Source organism: Cervus elaphus, chromosome 7 (assembly GCF_910594005.1).
Source record: "Cervus elaphus chromosome 7, mCerEla1.1, whole genome shotgun sequence".
NCBI lineage: Eukaryota > Metazoa > Chordata > Mammalia > Artiodactyla > Cervidae > Cervus > Cervus elaphus.
Window position 1 is genome coordinate 32477142 of NC_057821.1, and position 19861 is coordinate 32497002.

The window sequence follows — 19861 nt, forward strand, 5'->3', positions numbered from 1 at the left end:
GCAACCAAATATGAGCAGCCTGGATCGGCTATGAGCAAATGCCTGACCACACAGATAACTGGTTGTGACTTTTCTCCACCTACTCCTCCAGTCATCCACCTATCATCCAGTGAGTACTGAATGCCTGCTATGTTCTCAAGTCATGCTAAGTGCTCAACACACAACTAAAGATGATAAACCACACACTTCCTACATGGAGCTTACACACAAGGAGGAGCCCATGCTTAGGAATCACTGTGCAGTGAGGGCTGTAACAGGGTAAAAGCGTCAGGCACTGGGGGGGGGGGGGGGGGGGGGGGGGGCGGCGTCCATGGAGGGTTGCTCCGGTTGTGCACTGGGCACAGCCAGCCTGTGAGAACAGCCTCCTGCAGAGCCGTGCACCCTCATCTGTGCGCGAGTACAGAGGTGGAGGCAGGGAGGGCTTCCTGGAAGAAGTCGTGCCTCATTGGAGGTCTGCAGGATGAGCAGTTATCCATCCAGGAGCTAAGGGTGGGGGGATGAGGGAGTGGGGAGAGGGGAAGCCATGACCAAAAGGCTGGATCACTAGAGGCTTGAAACACAGGATGACAGCAAGGGCTACAGGGATGACGAGGAGGAAGGGGAGGAGCAGGTGGGGCTGACGGTGGGGAGATGGTGGTCAGGATCATATCCAGGTTTCTAGCTTGTTCACCGGTGATGCTCCTTCTGGAGCAGGGCAGGTTCATAGAGAAAGGCTTCTAGTTTTGAATTTGTTAAACATGAGTTGTTCTGGGACATTCAAGTTCAGGAGGCAGGTGAATATCTGGAGCTAGAGTTCAGCAGAGGGGGCAGGGGTCAACAACAGGGAGACTGAAGCCGTGGGTTCAGATGGCATCACCCAAATAATACGCTCACAGGCCAGGCAGAGGGAAGCAGCAAAGGCATCACTGGAGAGGTGAACAGAAAAGAGAGTAATGCTCAGAAGCCCCGAAGGATGGAGCTTTCTGGGTCAAGTAACTGCTGAGATGTCAAGCATGCTGAGAGCTGCCAAGTGTCCACAGGGTTAGGTCAAGAGTGACCTTTAGCAGGGCAGTTTCAGAGTGGAGAGGTACAGAATGCAGACTTTGGTGGGTTGTAGAGTGATGGCAAGGTGAGGAAGAAATGCCATAGGCACAGACCAATTTTTCCAAGGAGTCTGACTGCAAAGGAGAGGAAAGACTAACCAGAGAGCCATGGAGTCAATTGCATTAAGCCTCATTAGCACAAACAATTCCATCCTCCCCTGAGTAAAGAGCAGGGTGTTAGACACACCACTCGCATGGTCCTCCCGGTAAGGTGTCTTCTCCACCTCCCAGTTTGTGGGTTATCAAAAGCCAGAGGGCCAGAGCAGGTCAGAACATGGAGGTGGGGGAGTATACGGGGGCCCTCCAAAATCAAATGCAAGCAACTTTTAATCACAAATCAATTCTTTGGTACTTATTTTCCATCTTTTCATACCCATACACTATACAACTATAGAGTAGCCTGTTTGATATTTTCGTAAAGATTTCAAGGGGGCAACTTTGTTCCAAAAGGTTGAAAACTTTCCAGCGTTCTCTTTTCTGAAAATGTTGAGCACCAAGTGAGATATTTTGTGTGAATCTCACACATACGTAGAGGTTCTAATCTCCTTAACTACAAGCTTTCACATATACAAGGCACTTTTATAAGATTCTGCAGTTTTCCTTGGAGGAGGCCAGTGAGGGGCTACCAGCCCACCTACCGCTGGGTGCGTGGACTGCTGCTTCTTAGCCCGCTTTGGTCTTAACTTGGTAAAGTGCTCCAGCTTCCTTCCTTCCTCGGAGGGCAAGTCAGAGATAAATCCTGAGCTCCGCTTCTCTTGTCGGATGGATGGAAAAGGCGGGTCTTCGATATGAATGGGCACTTCTTCTAGGGCTTTATCTAGATCAAATTCCATTTCTAAAAGAAAACAAAGCCCCAGGCTGAAAATTACTGCATGAAGATGGATAAAAATTTGCTAAAAGTAATTTTAAGTCTATTAGGGAAGAGCAAACACCCATTCACAAATCACTTAACCCTCTTAACTTACAGCATCCCTGAAAAGTATCCTTGAAGTGGTCCAAGGTCCTTGCTGAGGGTGTTTCATAGTTATAAGAAAACGACTGACAAAACGGAATACTCACCAAAAGCCCTGGAAACAGGCCGCAACATTCGGCTGTGGATAGTCTTCCTTTTGGATTTAGGAGTCATCTACCAATAAAATAAAGAAAGTACTTAGTTTTCCCAGAAAACTTGACCTCCAAACTTAAGAAATATCTGGCAGGTATAGGGCGGGGTAGTAATATTAGGGACCAATTGTTTTAAGCTCAGTATTTTATTTTTTTAGAGGATGGCTAGTGACCTCTGACAGCCTGACTACAAAGACTAAGCTGAGACATTTCTAAATGTTTGTCATTTTCTCAAATGATATACAGTCCACTTCTTCTTTCCCCCAGGCCTAATCAGTTAAATTCTATTTTTATCGCTGAAAAGAACAATGAACAGTATAAATTTAACTCCCAGCTTCACATGAGGATGTTAAAACGGATACAATGAATAAGAAGGAAAGACTGTAAAAATCAGTTGCTAAAAATTGAAAGCATGACCGTTCACTGTTCATTATCACAGCAATAGCAATGTGAGCAACACCAGACTCTGTCATTTTAATGATTTAAGTTATGTAACTGCTTTGGTTCACATTTCTACCACAAAAATTTTGATCTTTATATTATGGGTAAAGACCATAAAAACCAAAGAAAGTTGCCATGTCTGTATCTGCTGTCACTTCTCATCTTTGATCCTGCTTGCTCTTTAAGAGAGAGAGACAAAAACCCAAACCATGGCTGAAATTTCTTAAGAGCATTTTTTCCAGCGTGGGTGTCAGCTGTTGATTGTGTAAAGTCAAATCCAAGGAAGACCTCAGCATCTCCCTCAACAGAATCATTCCTGTCACAGCTGGAAGGGACCTTGGTCATCACCTCCACAAACAAATTCTAATGAAGAAACTGCGTCACAGAGATGATAAAGACCACCGTTCAAGGGAACAGGAGCAGGGCCCAGGACAGAGCCAGTTATAAAAGTCAGCCCAGCATCCCTCCTACCTCACCACTTGTTAATAGTATACAGATGGATGGCTTTTAGGAATGTTACATGTTTGATACTAGAAACTAGTATTGGTGAAAACTGAGAGATAACAAACAACTTAGTTTGTAGACTTTCATTTCACTTAGCTGGCTGTCATCTAAAGCTTTCTCAAAAAAAAAAAAAAAAAAATCCACAAGGTTGATAACCTTTCTTCAGTTCAAAGAATAAATTTTCTTGATGATCTTTACAGCAAAGAGCTTTACAGTTTTGATGATTCTATGCCAGTTTTAATAATAAAACTTATGCTACTACTTATTGAGAGAAAACGGAGATTAGAAAATGATGAGCAATAGAATTTAAATCTAGACTGGTCTTCCTGAAATACACAATGAAACTAGCTGATTTGGTTCTTTCAAGGTTTTTTTTTTTTTCCCCCTCCTTTTTTAAAGGCAGATAATCAGAAGAATATCTTTTTATAAAGCATCAGGCTTTATAAGTTCAATAGAAACACATCCAGTTTCAAGGTAGTTCTCCCCAAAACTGGCCTTGCAGTGAGCTGAAGGCAGCCTCAAAACTAGTCTATTCTTAAGTGAAATCTCTAAAAATAATTTTGAAGGAGACACAAACTATCAAAATACATGCTGTGTTTAGTCATGAAAACTTCTTTAGTATTCTATCCACTTTGTGTACAACCTTGATAGGCAGAAGGATCAAGAAGTAGATTGGGATATAATTTCCAGCCAATTCACTTACATAGTCACAGATAAATAGGAAAGTACTTTAAATATGCATAGCATGGAGATGTCTTCCAATATTTTTCTCTGACTCTGGATTAGATTTATAAGCGAGTTTGTGGGCAAAAATAATCTGGGTCAAGTTTCCCCATTTAGCTTTTATAATGAATACCAAATACACGCAAAACATAATAATAACATTTCAAATATATCATAATTTTTAAATATATAAAAAAATATGGAATTACATATAAGAATACATATATATAATAGATAGCAAAGATAGACAAACTCATTTACAAACTGACGCCGAACTATAAATGGTCATTCAACTCAATCTAATTTTATAGACATATTGAGAACATACAAAATCATCATTAGGATTTCTGATAGTTGACATTAATCAAAGGAACCAGTTTGCCTTTCTTGGTCTAGCTTTGCAATACCTCAAAACCTAGTCTATGAAATTTGAATATCAGAAGCATGCATTCTAATGCATTTTCATTGCTTTATTTCATATGCTCTTTACAAGAGAATATAACTTCCATTGCATTTCGCATAAAACTCTTTATATTTGACACATTTGTGAGTTCTAAGTTTCTGCCATGTTTGGACAAGGCTGATGGCCTTTTGCTAAAATGTGTAGGGCTTGCAATCAAGCTGGTTTCTACAATCGGTGTTAAGAATACAACCTGATTTTATACATTTCTTCTGATGGATGAACTCTTACCATCTCCTTCTTTCATGAGAAAGAATAAATATGGGTTTAAGTATAACAAGAAAAAAAGGAAATTTATTTCTACATATTTTTCTTTCTTTTCTTTGTAACTGTTTCTTCCTTAACAGTTTAATGGACAATATGGACTTGCTGAATCTTACTGGCTTATTCCTATGGTTCTACTACATATAAACTAAAACAAGAGGAATGTAAGAATGAGCTACAATTATCCACCAAAGTGTACATTTAGGAACACATATTGCATGTTTCTCCAGAAACATGGTTTCTATGCACCCTTGCCTCCTCCTCCTCACACCTGTTGGTTAGATGAATTGAATCCTGGGGTAAAAAAAAAAACTGGTTTTACCATCCAGATTTACATTTACTCGCTTCCATTTTTGGACCAAAATAAAAGGGCTACTTTTCTCAGACTATTTCTCAGTCCTCATTTACCCTTCCTGGACATTTATCAGTGCCTAAGTATCGTCTGATCGGAGAAATCACAAAGTGCCCAACAAATAAAGGGGATCAACAGTGAAAGCGGAAGAGGTACATATGCCAAATAGATCCTTCACAAATCAATGTATGATTAACACGGCCAACTATTACTTCAGGCCCAAACAAAATTACTTTGTCTTTAAAAGTGAATTTTAAGAGTAATAAGCAATTTTCAACATTTACATCCACGGGAAATATGAGGAACAATATGTTAAACCCTTTCAATGTAATTTAGAAGGAAGACTAAACATAGACTTATTCTGACAGCGTAAATATCAATAAATCCCCATCATGGCAGACAGTGAATGAAATGAATGGCTCTATTCTCAAAGCATCTAAAAAAACAGCACAATACCTATACTGCTTGGAAATCTTACTCATTTGATCCAATTTTTATAATGGATTTATACCTATTCTCCATGTAATTCAATAGCCACTTTTACTATACGTTAAGGATTACTGTTAGAACCTTATAAACACCACCACATATTTTTCCTGTTAAACTCATATTTAACACATAATTCTTAGACATACTAATTTTCTTTAATGAGAGTTAAATTGTCTCTATCACCAGAAGAATAGGATGGAGTAGTTTCTGTGTTTATTTTACCAAGTTTGGGCAAAGAATTAAAAAAAAAAACACTCTCACTCCAAGCTCAAGAATCCTTAATTACTTCTCTTTACCTTGAGGTTAAAAAGAAAATTTTTAAAAGTTGTAAAGTAGATCAGTAAAATTTTTCTGTCACAAGAAGGTATCATGATGCCAATTTTCTACGAATCTGGGAAACAAGTAATATGACAAGAATTAGAAATTTAAACCCTAGAAGTCTAAGTACTCATGATTTATTTTTTTTAAAACATGAATGGAATAAGCACTTTTCTCCTTTTCAATGTTCATACCCTCTTCATCAACACTCTGCTTGCTTTCAGGCACATCCCTGAGAGTATTTTTAAATTCACTGCCTGTTTTGCTAAAGCTGAACCGTCTTGTAAAATCCAGTCTGCTCTCTAAATCGCTGCCTGTTTTATTCTGGATCCGCAGATGGATGACGACACTACAGTCTCCTGGGAGATCAGCCAGGCGGCACGGAAGCAAGGGGAGCACAGGCATGTAAACTAACAGAACCAGAAGCTGCAGAGCCGCCAACAAGTACTTACGCTTTTACAGCAGAGAGTCTCCATGCAGCGAAAAGAAAGGGAAAAAAAATATACATGAATGGAAGAGAGATACAGCAGCAGCATTACAAGGAAGGGGGAGGGAGAGACACCATACACAAACAGAAAAGCTACATAAAAAGCCTTCATAGCAAAGGAATGCGGCAAGAATGAAGCCAAACTATCATTAGCGTAAGGCTAGCTTTTCATAAGCATAGCTCTTCATAAGCATAATTACAGCTTGAAAACTGCAGAAAACTCTTAGAGATATTACCTCTTGCTAAGTGCGTGCAAAATGCCATCTACCAACCCTGTAAGGTATTAATCCCATTTGGGAAATGGAGACATCATGTCTCCAAAGGCATATGGTGGACGGAATGCTGGATGAACATTAGCAAATGCCATGCAGGGTTTGGTTCTTAAGCCACAGGGCTGGTCCCAGCAACAAGGTGTGGAGAGTGTGCCCACCAGTACGTGAAAACCTCCCTTCTTGGGGGTGTCTTTACATGATTATATCCTGCCCACTCTGAGGCAGCAGCTTTGAGTTCTCTCTCCCCCTCAGTCACCAAAGCATTTTAGGCAAGAATCTGATGCCAGGGTCTCACACAGTTACCTACCTAAAGTGTCATTAACATTGATAGTACCTCATACCTTAGTGTGAATTTAGGTCACTTTACATTTCACATTAAATCTCTCAAATAATTTTAAAACCTCATTGATCATCATTAATAACAGTCATTAGGGCAGCTTAGCATTCTGAAATTTTATAAAAGAAGTTTTAAAAACATAAAAAAACCCAAAAAGCCCTGTTGCAGCATGTCAGGCTTTATGAAAATAACCTATGAAGATGGGAGAAATCTTTTCCAAATTTCCTGAAAACACACCTAGTCAGTCCATCAACCTAGGGCTCACTTTTTCCCTTCAAGTTCATTATTCTGTGTTTGTCAGTTGTTTTCAACATGCAGCTGGATGAAAATACAGGACTCCTGAACTTGCAAATGCAAACAGTTGGGTGGTGCACAAAAAGCTTCCCATAACCATCACCAGCATTATTCTTATCATCATCACTATTATTTGTTTATCAGAAAGGCTTCCATCAGCAAGATCCCAAAAAAGTCTCAATCCTCAGGCTTCTAATTTCATATTTTGTTAGGCAGCGTTCTTCAAATATACCTCATTTTATGATACCTTAAATTAGATTGAAAACATCCTTGCTGAATGAAAGGAGAAAAGGTAAAAATGTACTTTCAAATATTCCTGAATTGCCCAAAATAAAGACTCTTGCCCCTGTCTTAACTATACATCCCCTCAAAAGCTTCCTAACAGGCGTGACACTGGATACATACAGTGCAAGAGTTGTAGCTGATGGTTAAGCCCCACAGGTAATTTTAGACTTCCTCTGTGTGAAAGGTTAATTCAACACGACAAGTGCTCTGTCCCAATTATCCCCCTAAAGATCATTATAAGTGAAGGTGAGGAACCTTTCAATTGGTTCAACTTCTAAAATGACAGGCAAGCAAAAAAATGTTTCTATGAAGAAGGAAACCATAGCAACAGACATGTCAGCTTTTCAAAGGAATAAAAATCATCAGTTTTCCACTCCTCCTGCAGAGCTTTCGGAGCTCGTTTACCTGTACTGACTTCAGTGTCTCCCCATCAGGGCAAGGGGAAGACTAGTGAGCAGAGAGAAGTCACCCTGCCCAAGAGCACATCTCATGCTCAAGGTGTTGTCATCCAAGAACTGAACTCCAATTATGGAGCTTTGATGGCCAGAGTGGAACTTTGGCCAAGGTTTTGGCAAATGCAGAACTCATTTTCTAGTTTGTGAAATAAACAGTTGTGAAGATTAAATAAGATAATGAATATAAAATGTTCAGCACATAGCCTGGCATATAAGTGCCAGTCAATGCCCCCCCCCGGCTTCAGTAACTGGCAGAGATTATGAATGTTAGTAACATGTTTTCATTCTTCTATTCCCAAGGAGAAAAACTGAGGGGAGAGGGAGCACTCCTAAGCACTAGACTTATAACAGCAAAAGCTGGGAACAATCTAAATGCCTGTTAAACCAGCAAATGAAAACCATTTTCATGACACTGACTTTCTGCAAGAATTCAGGCCAATTGTCTCACAGACTCTCCCACATTCAATATTTATCTAGTTGTTCCCCATAATTAGATTCAGGTAGATGATTTTTTTTTTTTTTTAAAACACAAATGCCAGATGAATGATCCTGTAAATGACTGAATGACAACAGGTGGTATCCAGGTCAAGTTGTTCCTTTGTTAGTGACACTAAATTTGATCACTTCAGTAGGGCAGGAACCTCCCGACTCTTCCACTGTAAAGGTACCTTGTCCCTTGGTATTTTGTAAAGGTACTTTGTCTCTTGATGATTAATATTAATTCTACAAGGTGATACTTTCAATTTATGCGGATGAGCCCATTTGTAAACCCCACTGACAATCCTGGCCTGAACGAATGAATTACAAAGGGAGCTATAAAATGGTCACTTTCTACTTTTAACATTATTCCTACATTTTAGGTGCCTCCTCTGTAAGGATCAAATTTCCCTTTTCTAAATCCTCTGTACCATCTTCTCTTTTTCTTAGTATTACTATACACTTAAGCGTTTTGGTTTTTTTTTTTAATTAATTCAAAGTATCCTAAACTATTACTGTCATTATTTTTGTTGCAGGGAGTATCCCAGCAGAAGCCATTTTGATCTGGATTTTGTATCCTTTGCAATGATTTGGGTTTAGAGCCAATCCTTGTTTTTTGATTCAAGATAGCCTAGTGTCATAGCCTTGTGCTTTCCTATGCACTTTAAAAATGGATAAGGGTAATCCCTGTTTGATGAACTAGATTATAATAATTAAATATTTCCTACCAGATTGTCAGATGCATCAATGTTCAGGGGAATCCAAACTCAGTCATTATTAATATATACCCTCAAATATCTAACCAAACAGTATCATCACATCTGTGGTTTAAAAAGCAATTTTTATGCAAGTCTACTTGTTAAAGTTTGAGGTGGTATAAATCTTACTGAGAAAATGAGATACCTAATCCTTCCTATGATGACTGCTGGAGAGCAACAATCTTTAATATCTAGGAAGAGTAGGTATACAGAAGCCATAACTCTGAGAGAACTGCAATAAATCAATGGACAAAAGGAGGAAGGATGTGTAGAGATTTACTGAGGCGCCACATTTCCTACTGAACGTGGTATTAAATCCAGCTATTCACATCACACTCATTAACTTTTATATCCCGAATTTCATTTCATATAAAAGTTAAAACGGCCTCATGATGTTAAAAACAATTCGGGGAGCTGTACTGATGAGAAACTGCTGTGAAGATGACAGTCAAGTACTATTTTTAAATGAACATGGTTCATTTCCTTATTTTCTAGATCTGCACAATTTTTTTTTCAATATAAGAAAATTAAATCTTTATCTTTTGTCATGTTTTCTCCTGGAAATAGGAAACACCTCACTTTTTATTCATTTAACTAATCTTACAACTGACGGGAAAGTGAAATTTCACACTTGAATGTTTTCTTTAGAAAATGGATATAATTTAATACATTTTTCTTAAGAGTAGGCCAAAGAATGAAACCACCTGGTACCAATTTGAAGCAAATCTCTTACCTGGAGACCAAGTTTTAGCGCTGATGGGCACAGAAGCACAATGCTTATTAACACAAGCATCTGGTACGTGCCCCTTGTAGCATTATAATAAGAGAGAAAGTGGGAAAGTATCTTAAGTACTTAATTGCACCCATTAACCATAATGTTATTCCAATAGTCATAAAAAGCTGAATAATATTTTCAAATAACCTTTATTATAAAAGAATAAGCTATGGGGGAAAATCCCACTGAGTATTAGACTTAAAAGAGATATTTTAAGTTTAGATTTTTGGAAAATCCACATCATAATGGAAGGCAAGAATGAGGAAGACAGGAGAAAAATGCTCTCCTTCAGAATGGATACAGCTCAGTGACATCATGATAATCAAAATAAGCTTAAAATGCTTAATGTAATGCATTTGCTCTGTACACAGAACATCAGCTCCAGGCAGATGACAAAAATAGTTAACACCAAGTCCAACCACCACAAACCAGATTAAAACCTACAACTATTTGCCTTACTGCTTTAAAAAACCTGAGTCAGGTAAACTCCAGTAGCACCAGGTAAAAAGAATGGATGGTGACTTTAGAGGAGGATCTCAGACCCTGAAAAGATTCCGACTAGAGGGCTGTAGTAATCAATCAGTAATCAGGAGGTCTGGTTCTCACTGGATCTCATGGATGGACGGATGAATAGAAGGAAGGAAACTCTTAACCCTTCGAATTTAAACAGACCTTCAGATAAAGAAGACTTATTACCACTCAAACTCTGAAAAATCTGTTCTGGCTTAGAACATGCTCAGTTTAACGCCTTTGATTACCATCCCTTCTGAATGGATTCTCGAAGTAACACTTTCTAAATTACAGATCCATTATTTTGAAATGCAGTCATATATGGAGCATGGAAGTTAAATTCTTGGTCTCATTTCCAAGTGTGGTTTTCAATATGAAGTGCAGAGTGATTTTCTTCAGAGCACACACAGACATATATATATTTAAACCACATACTTTATATTTTGATTTCACTAAAGAATAGGCTTGTGATAAAGGTTTCCCCTCAGTCCTGAGATGAGAAATCCTTCATATCAAATTCCAGCAGTGACAGTGGTTTCCCCTGAGGTACGTCTAGGGAAACTGAGAACTTGGATAGGGCTTCCCTGATAGCTCAGTTGATAAAGAATTCGCCTGCAATGCAGGAGACCCAGGTTCAATTTCTGGATCAGGAAGATCCGCTGGAGAAGGGAATGGCTCCCCACTCCAGTATTCTTGGGCTTTCCCTGTGGCTCAGCTGGTAAAGAATCCACCTGCAACACGAGAGACCTGGGTTTGATCCCTGGATCGAGAGATCCCCTGCAGAAGGGAAAGGCTACCCCACTCTGGTATTCTGGCCTGGAGAATTCCATGGACTATTCATGGGGCCGCGAAGAGCTGGACATGACTGAGTGACTTTCACTTTTCACTTTCCTCTCTGAATTTCCACACATGAGCTAAAGAATGAAGATTAACTCATGCCAACTCCAATTAGTGTTTCTAAACTATCACTAGCATAATTAACAGATTTAGATTAAATCACTGAGGCTCTCGAGTCTAGCCAACTTCTACTTAGATAATCCAAAATCTGAGGCTGAGTTCTGTGCTCCTTTTCCTTCCTTACCCACCTTAGACTTTAAGTCACTTCTGTCATTCTCAGATTTCAGCCTGAGACGTTCCATCCCACTCATTCCCTCCTTAGCAAGCCTTGATTTTCAGGAGGTATTTGGCTAACCCTCCAATTTTCCTAGTCAAGACGGAAAACTGTCCACTTGAAAGTTAAGGCCAGTAGCATGGTCTGAGTAGGCAGCACTGAATTGATGGTGATCATGTGTGTTCTCTATATGCCGCTTCCAGAAGCAGAAGCCCTCTTTTCGTTTTGCTGCTTGTTCCCATCAGTTCAAACACCTACAACTCTAGTCATTGCTTGCCCTAGTGCTTGAAGAGGTGTGGATTTGCTACCATAGACTAGAATCTCTCCCAGTTCACTAAGAGGAAAAGTAAAACCCTGGAAGGACAGGCTCGCCTGCAGTCAGAGACACCAAACACCGAACTCCCTCTTGGTGCAAACCCTCCATGAAAAGGCTCTTCCCCAACACAACCCTCCCTGGACCTTTCCTTCTAGTGACCTGGTCTATCCCGAAGACCAGGGATACAGCAGAGAGGGTGAGGGCTTGGAAACTGGATCATTTGGAGTTGAGCCCTCCATTGTGACCACCCTTAAACCAGGAGGATAATACGAGGCAAGTGTAATAATGTCTCTAAGCTCTGGGATTCTCATCTGAAAAATGGGTTAAAACAGTTAACAGGATGTGGCTGCCAGGACAAAGCACAGTGCATTACAGAGTAGGTACATGATTTTCTCCTCGTTTTCCTATAGTTTTCAGAGAGCTCAGATCCCTGACACAACCTATAACGTTCTCATTGACAGAACCTCAGTGGTTCTGTTCTGTTTTAGATAGACAGTGGACATACAACTGAGATGACCAATAGCCAGATGAATATACAAGTCTGTAGCTCACGGTAAACTGAGGTAAATGTCATGAATGTAGGAGAAGAAAAGTGCTTACAGAGCTGAAGGGGCAGCGATCAGCTGAGGGACAGTGTCTGGTGAGTGCCTCTGTGCCAGGCCTGCGCCTGGCTCACCCACCAACTCAGCCCTGGCTACGGAGGCCCAGAGACGCCTCTAGGACTCCCTAAGTGGACGTCTCAGCCAGGGCCTTGCAGGCGCTTCATCCTCAACACGATCAAAACAGAACTCACTAATGTCTTTTCCGCCAAAATCTGCCCTTTCTCCCACACTCCTCACCTTCAGTATTGCCTTAAAAATACATACACAATATATAAACAAGTAAACCCTTAGCGAGCTCCATAAGGCTCTTCACAATATGGCTTCCAGCCGCCTCGCCTCTCCACCACCCTTTATTCCCATCGTACCATAATCCCACAATGGTTCCTCAAATCGTGATGCTGTCTCCTCACTCCGAGCCTCTGTGCGTGTTCTCGCTGCTAAATTTACTTACTCATTTTCCTCCCAGCCAACTTCTCCTTCAAATACCATCTCTTATTATATCATCAGTTACTAAGGGTCTATTATGTGCCAAGCATGATGCTTAGAAATTCCTCCTGGAAACTTTCCTTGACAACACCCCTCCCCCAGGCTGGGCGGGACACCCCTTCTCTGTGCTTCCATAGCAACCTGCACATCCCTATCAGAGCCCTTTCCCACCATATCTCACATTTCACAGTATTAATGGAAAGCCACCTCAATCCTGGAGAAGGAAATGGCAACCCACTCCAATACTCTTGCCTGGAAACCCCCATGGATGGAGGAGCCTGGGAGGCTACAGTCCATGGGGTGGCCAAGAGTCGGACACGAGGGAGCGATTTCACTTCACCTCAATCCAAAAGGGAGAGGAGGCTCATGCAGAACAGCAAGTTGTTTTTGTAGTTGTTTTGCTTTTATTTCTTGGCTGTAGCAGCATGTGGGATCTTAGTTCCCCGACCAGAGACTGAACCTGTGCCCCCTGCAATGGAAGCATGGATTCTTAATCACTGGACCACCAGGGAGGCTGCATGTGTTTAATGAGTAAACTTGGATAAAGAAGGGAGGAAATGAAGCCAGAATTAAGGCTGAATCCCACAACCTATACTTCTTTAGGCTCCGAACCCTTTTAAATACATCAATGCACCCTGGGCTCTGAGCCTCTCAACTTACAGAACAAAAGGCAGGCACAAGTCATAGCAGAATTCACCGTGTCTATGCGACACAGCAAACTAACAGCTCCGGGTGTTCACTCCTCTTGACAAAGCCCTGCAATTTCTTCTGCATAGATGTGCAACAAGGCAGCAGGGGATGAAATTGAACAGTGCCAGTAACAGTGGTACAGATGGCATAAAGAGCACATAAGGTAGTGAGTTTTATAGGGATATTTATTAAAGCTGCCCTTCATGAAAGTCACTGACATGATCCGGAAGCACCACAGTGAAAGCAATGCTGCAAGACCCAAAATAATAGGCAACAAAGGGGCTGAGTCTACAGAGACCCTCCAGGACACCACACCTGTATCTCTGTGCAGGCCCTTCTAGACTCAGTCCTAAAGGAGTGAGATCCAGAATGTGCTTCTGGCGTTTCCTCAAAGGGTTGTCAAAAAAAAAAAAAAAAAAAATCTACTAGAAACTTTACGGAACATATATTTTAGCTGGATTATACAGATAGCTCAGTTGAGAAAGAATCTGCCTGCAATGGCAGGAGACCCAGGTTCAGTTCCTGGGTTGGGAAGATCCCCTGGAAAAGGAAATGGCAACCCACTCCGGCATTCTTGCCTGGAGAATCTCATGGACAGAGGAGCCTGGCGGGCTACAGTTCATGGGGTCACAAGAGTTGGACACAACTTAGCGACTAAACCACCACCCCCACTACCACAGATGGTATCACAGTGCTGAAATTTAAAATCTGGAAATTAAGAGGTTTTCATACATTGCTTTCTATAAGTTAAAAAGCTAAACCTCCATTTCCCCAAAGTGGTATCACTATGAAAAGGACATTACAGAATAAAGTAAAATTATAAAAGGAAACAAACAATTAGGACTTGAACGACCTTCTGTGCACAACATCAGAGCAACTAATTTTAAATGAGATATTGACTTAATAGTCTGTGCTTGGCAACACTGCTAATCAATTAGTTCAATTAACAACTGTTGGTACATGAAAATGAGGTGATTTGTTTAAAAACAAAATGGCATGTTGACCAAGACAAATGGATGTTCATTGAATTTTAATCTATGCTAAAAAGCTTAAAATTATATATGGATATTTGAGGCTCAATTTGTTAAGGGAAAATAATTGCTATTTTGTCATTGGAGCAAGGATTCACAAGATGTATTCTGTAACAATTCAAGCCTTTTAAAATTGTTTTCCTAGGAAAGAGCAGTAAGCAGACTACCTGTTCCTCTCTATGAATATATTTTTATTCAAAATGGGTATGACACTCATTAAAATAATTGAAAGAAGCACATACAATTAGTGAGCTAGTTCTGCCTTAGGAGAAGACACAGGCTCTTCACCACTTGGCACATCATCTGAAACCTAAAACTTCTGCAATTTTTTAAGGTAGGAAACTATATATAGCAACAAATTAAATATGTAGAGATTGCCAATCAGTAGAAGGAGAACTGTATCCCTTAATACCCCCAAAGGCCAATGACAACACAGTTGAAAGATAGGATGGGGAATAGTGATTTCCTAAGAGCACCTGATGGCAGGAAAAGAACAGATGGTCTATGGACAATAAAGACTCTAAGTAAATACACATTTCAGCTTAACACACAAGGCGTGTGTGCTGAAATGATAAGGGGCATATAGGAAAACTAATTAATCACTGTCACCAACAAAATTACACATGGAGAGGCACAGAATGTTCAAAATAAGCCAAAAGTGCACAGATTCATTTCTCACAACTGGATAACAATTGAGAGAGTCAGATTTTTAACACAATTGTTTCCAGTAATGTTTAAAAACTATAAGCTTACATTTATGGGGAAATGACGCACATTTTTCTTTGCTTCTGTTCACATTAATTCAGTATAGAATCAGTAAGCAGATATTTTGCATAAAACAATGCTGTCTTTTTAAATCTAACTTGGCATTTAATTCTGATTGTGAGAAATATAGATATGAAATCAATATATAGATTACAGCAGATTGGTTGAACATGCAATCCCACACAGCCTGCTGCAGGGTGACCTTAGATCACCTCGACCAAGTTAATGTTTTCATGCCTAAGTTTCCTCATCTGTTAAACAAAATATATTAACACCACCACCATGACAACATTCACAGGTTGTCATGAGAATTAAGCTGGTTACTATTAATAAAGAGTTCAATGCCTAGCATGTCATAGGTGCTAGGTAAGTGCAAAATAAATAAATAGGGAGATTTTTCAACCTTTTCAACCATGTGATTCTCAACCCTGGAGTTAAAGGGTTATCAGAATCTCTGGGACTTATGAGAATGGACAAAGGTTGAAAAATTTTGCAAGTTATTCTATAGTTCTTGTTCTACCCGACCCTCCTCCCCACCAGGTAAACTAAATTACCTCTTCATTTCTTTCTAGTTAAAAGGAAAAAAATGAATTATTTGGAGACTGAGTTTTAAGAATTGATTTTTCTTTCTGCCATTTTGTTTAAACAGCCTTTTTCTTCGATTTTATGAAGTTAAGGTTGATTAGAAGCTGAGTCTCAGTCATCCTCCACACAGATAACAGGCCTCATCAAGTCATTCAATCTCTCCTATTTCAGCCCTCAAAGTGCAAGTTCGATAGATGTTGACTAAGTGAAGAACTTCCTTCTAAGAAATCAATCATTGCTTCCACCTCCACGAAGACAATCCTTAAACTCTAATATGCATTTCAACGTTTAATTTACAGCTCTGAACCTTCCCTAGTGTGATGGTAACTATTGGTTCTTTAAAGAGACTTACACACTGAAATGGAATTGACTTTTAGACCAGGGAGAAATGGAAGAAAACATAAAGATATCCAGGAAGAGGGGGAAAAAATAGAGAGAGAGAGATGCCCAGAATCTCCACTATGTCTGTTAAAGAAATGTTCAAAAATAGATATAGTAGATATCATGAACATCACAAACAGAAAATGCCAGGATCTGTTAACAATCTGTTAACTATAAGCAGAAGGCTGGTGATGAGTCAGAGTTACTTTGGAATGTCCTGGGGGAAATATCTCAGGGCTGTGGGCTACAAACAAACATTTTAGGTAATAAAGTTACAGCATCTCCCAGAGCAGTCACATTCAACAGTGCTCTAGCTCCATGTGGGGCACAATTTTCACCTGCCAGGAATGTATAATTCCATGCGGGAAAGGTTTTAGGCATGCACTTAGATGCTCCTGAGAATTTTCTATCCAACAGTTTATCTTGTGTCCCAACTTCCTGGATCACTTAAGATCTATCTAAATGCTGCCAAAGAAAATGTACAGGCTCATTTAGAAAAGCATCACCAATTCAATGTCTCTACCTTCACAGTATGTACTTCATTTTTTTTTGTTTTTTTTTTAGTGGCACTACATGAGGATCACAACTTGACATATTTGGTAGTAGATGTCAATGAGAAACAAAAATGATTTGTTTCTTTGATTATGAAAGGTGGAAGTGCAAACAATTTAAAAAGGTAAATCTAATGCTCTACTCTTTTCCAATCAGCTGTGAGTTGTACCACTGGTTCAGGGTAAGAATTCTAGAGCTTAGCAAGCTGATTTTCTTTAGAATACTGATCCTTGCACCTGGGGTAATTGCCACTGTGAAAACGGGAGTATCTTTGGGTGGCTTAGACCCAAAGGTTAGGCTGAGAGTAGAAAGGAAATCTTTACAGCACAAAATCCATTGACTTGTACTTTCTACACAAAAATGTTCTTTTTCATTAAACACCACCAAACTTAGCTCTGGTTTTTGGCTACTTACCAATTCATTAGCCTTGTTAAAACAATGATTAAAGACACAATTTTTAGAACTGGAAAAAAATGCTATTTTTATGGCTTAAAAATTCTGCCCAAGTATTTGTTTTCTTTATAGAGAGCTCTGCCTTGTCTCAACAAGATACTCCACACCACAAGCCCTGTTTCTGGTCCTAGGATTCAACAGGCGCTTATGTCAGGAATGGCCCTACCTGCTTGCCTCCTAGCCACCTGAATCAAGAAAATACCGCCCTTCTAACTTGGGTCATCCTTAGAGTGAAGGACAAAGAGATCTCTATCTACTCCTGCTTCTTTCTGTGTCATGGCAGCCAGACCGTTCTTACATGGTGGTCATGCATCTGGGGTGTTTTTTTTTTTTTTTTTTAAGTACAAACAAACTTCCAGTTATAAGTCCTGCTGATATAAAGTAGAGCACAGTGATTATGGTTAACAATACTGAATTGCATATTTGAAAGTTGCTGACAGAATAGATTGTAAAAGTTTTCATCACAAGGAAAAAATTATAACTATATGTGGAGACGATGTCAACTAAACCTGTGATAATCATCCCCCAATATATACATATATTGAATCATTAGGTTGTATGCCTAAAGCTAATACAATGTCAAATCAATTGTATCTCAATAAAATTAAATTTAAAAAAATGAACCTATTCCCTCACCCTCACCCCACCCACTTTACTTAAGGAGAACAACTTCTTTTCCTTTCAAGTAACAAAAGCAAATTAGTCAATCAAACAAAAACAAAACTTATACAAAAACCAAACTTAATACAATTTAAAACCATCCTTACAGGAGCTAAGCCAATCTTTCTTAACCAATACTTCATCATCCAAAACCACATAACTTCTAAATTCAACAAAACACATTTTATTAACTCATGTTTCCTATACCCCTTTCCAACTCACGCAGAACCAGATAATTTTGGCTGGAAACATGATATGTAGGGTTAATTTTTAATTCAAATATTTTTCCTATTACTCCTTTTCTTTTAGGGTTAGCCTAAACTGGGAAATCCCATGGACAGAGAAGCCTGGCAGGCTACAGTCCATGGTGTCCCAAAAGAGTCAGACATGACTTAGTGACTAAACAGCAGCAAAGAGTTTTCTAGAATAATTACCCTATGATAACATAGTGTCTATTGCCTCAAAATGTAAACAAAATTTAAAATACTTACTAAACTTACGTTTTATAACATATTAGACAAGCAACTTTTTAAAAATTGGTGTAATTCCCTCCACGTAGACCAAATATATTTATATATTTATACAGTTAAATGGAAAATTATTTATCATCTTTAGTTATACTAGAATGTTACTTGAAATCTAAGATACATTTTAGGCTTTCCTTGCCAGTCTCCTTGTATATCAAAAGGTTTTATCTGGAGGGCATTTAACTATTTTATTCACAGATTTTAAAAGATGATAACAGTAGTGTATATGGAAGCCCAGGTGCCTGAGTGGTAAAGAATTTGCCTGCCAATGCAGAAGAGCCAGGTTCAATCTCTGGGTCAGGAAGATCCCCTAGAGAAGGAAATGGCAACCCACTCAAGAATTATTGTCTGGAAGGTCCTATGGACAGAGGAGAGGGGTCTGGCGGGCTTCAGTCCATGGGGCCACAAAGAGTCAGACATGACTGAAGCGGCTTAGCATGCACGTGTGATTCCTTTATGATGGCTATGTTGAAAAATTACTAAAATCAGAAGCTGATGTAGAAACATTTGGGCACATAAGTAGACCAAACCTAGTCTCACCAACACCCTCTCGGATTATGAGAAATTACTAAAAACGAGTATTTTAGTAAAACATAAAAACACTAAATATGGAAAATGAAAACATACTGAATACAGAGGTATATACAACTATTTGAATGGTAAAATGAGAATTATACTAACAACACAAATTTTATAATAGTAACATAAGAACTGACATCAAATTGTCCCCAGAAAAACGAGATATCATAAAACTGAATACTCTAGCTTTATAGCCAGATGGATGCACCCAGCAAACGCACCATATTCCAGCTTCTAAAATATTATCAAGTCAATGGCAGAAAATAGGAACTGAACAGGAAATGCAGATCTAAGAGTATACCCCAAAATTATATAAAGAAAAAACAGGAAGAAGCAGGACATTAAAAAAAAAAAAGAAAGAAAACCTATAGGACCAACAAAGAGATGGTCACCCTACATATTTTATTTGGGAAAAAGTCCTTCCCCACATTTTTGTTGGAGGCTTATTTAAAGATATTTTCCTGTCACAAATGACTCTTAAAAGGTAAATAAATGATTTCTCCTAATTTAGGAATTTTGTCCCACTAAACTCCGGGAGTTGGTGATGGACAGGGAGGCCTGGCGTGGCTGTGATTCATGGGGTTGCAAAGAGTCGGACACGACTGAGCAACTGAACTGACTGACTGACTGATGGTTACAGAGACAGATATCCAAATTTTATGTGCACTGCAATTTTCACAATTTTTCTTTTTGGGGGGGCGGTGGGGGGGTGGTTGGGTGGGTCGGGGTACGCTTT

The 19861-nt window shown here is 39.4% G+C and overlaps 1 protein-coding gene across 3 annotated transcripts in view; it reads right to left on the bottom strand.

The window, feature by feature from the left end:
* Positions 1–19861, bottom strand: part of CARMIL1 (capping protein regulator and myosin 1 linker 1) — a 302688-nt gene that overhangs the window by 26301 nt on the left and 256526 nt on the right. For all 3 annotated transcript variants that reach the window (XM_043908357.1, XM_043908356.1, XM_043908358.1), the window contains exons 30-31: positions 2142–2208; positions 1721–1917 (exon numbers count right to left, since the gene is read on the bottom strand). In XM_043908357.1, the coding sequence (XP_043764292.1) occupies positions 1721–1917; positions 2142–2208 (264 nt within the window). The remainder of the gene's footprint in view (positions 1–1720; positions 1918–2141; positions 2209–19861) is intronic.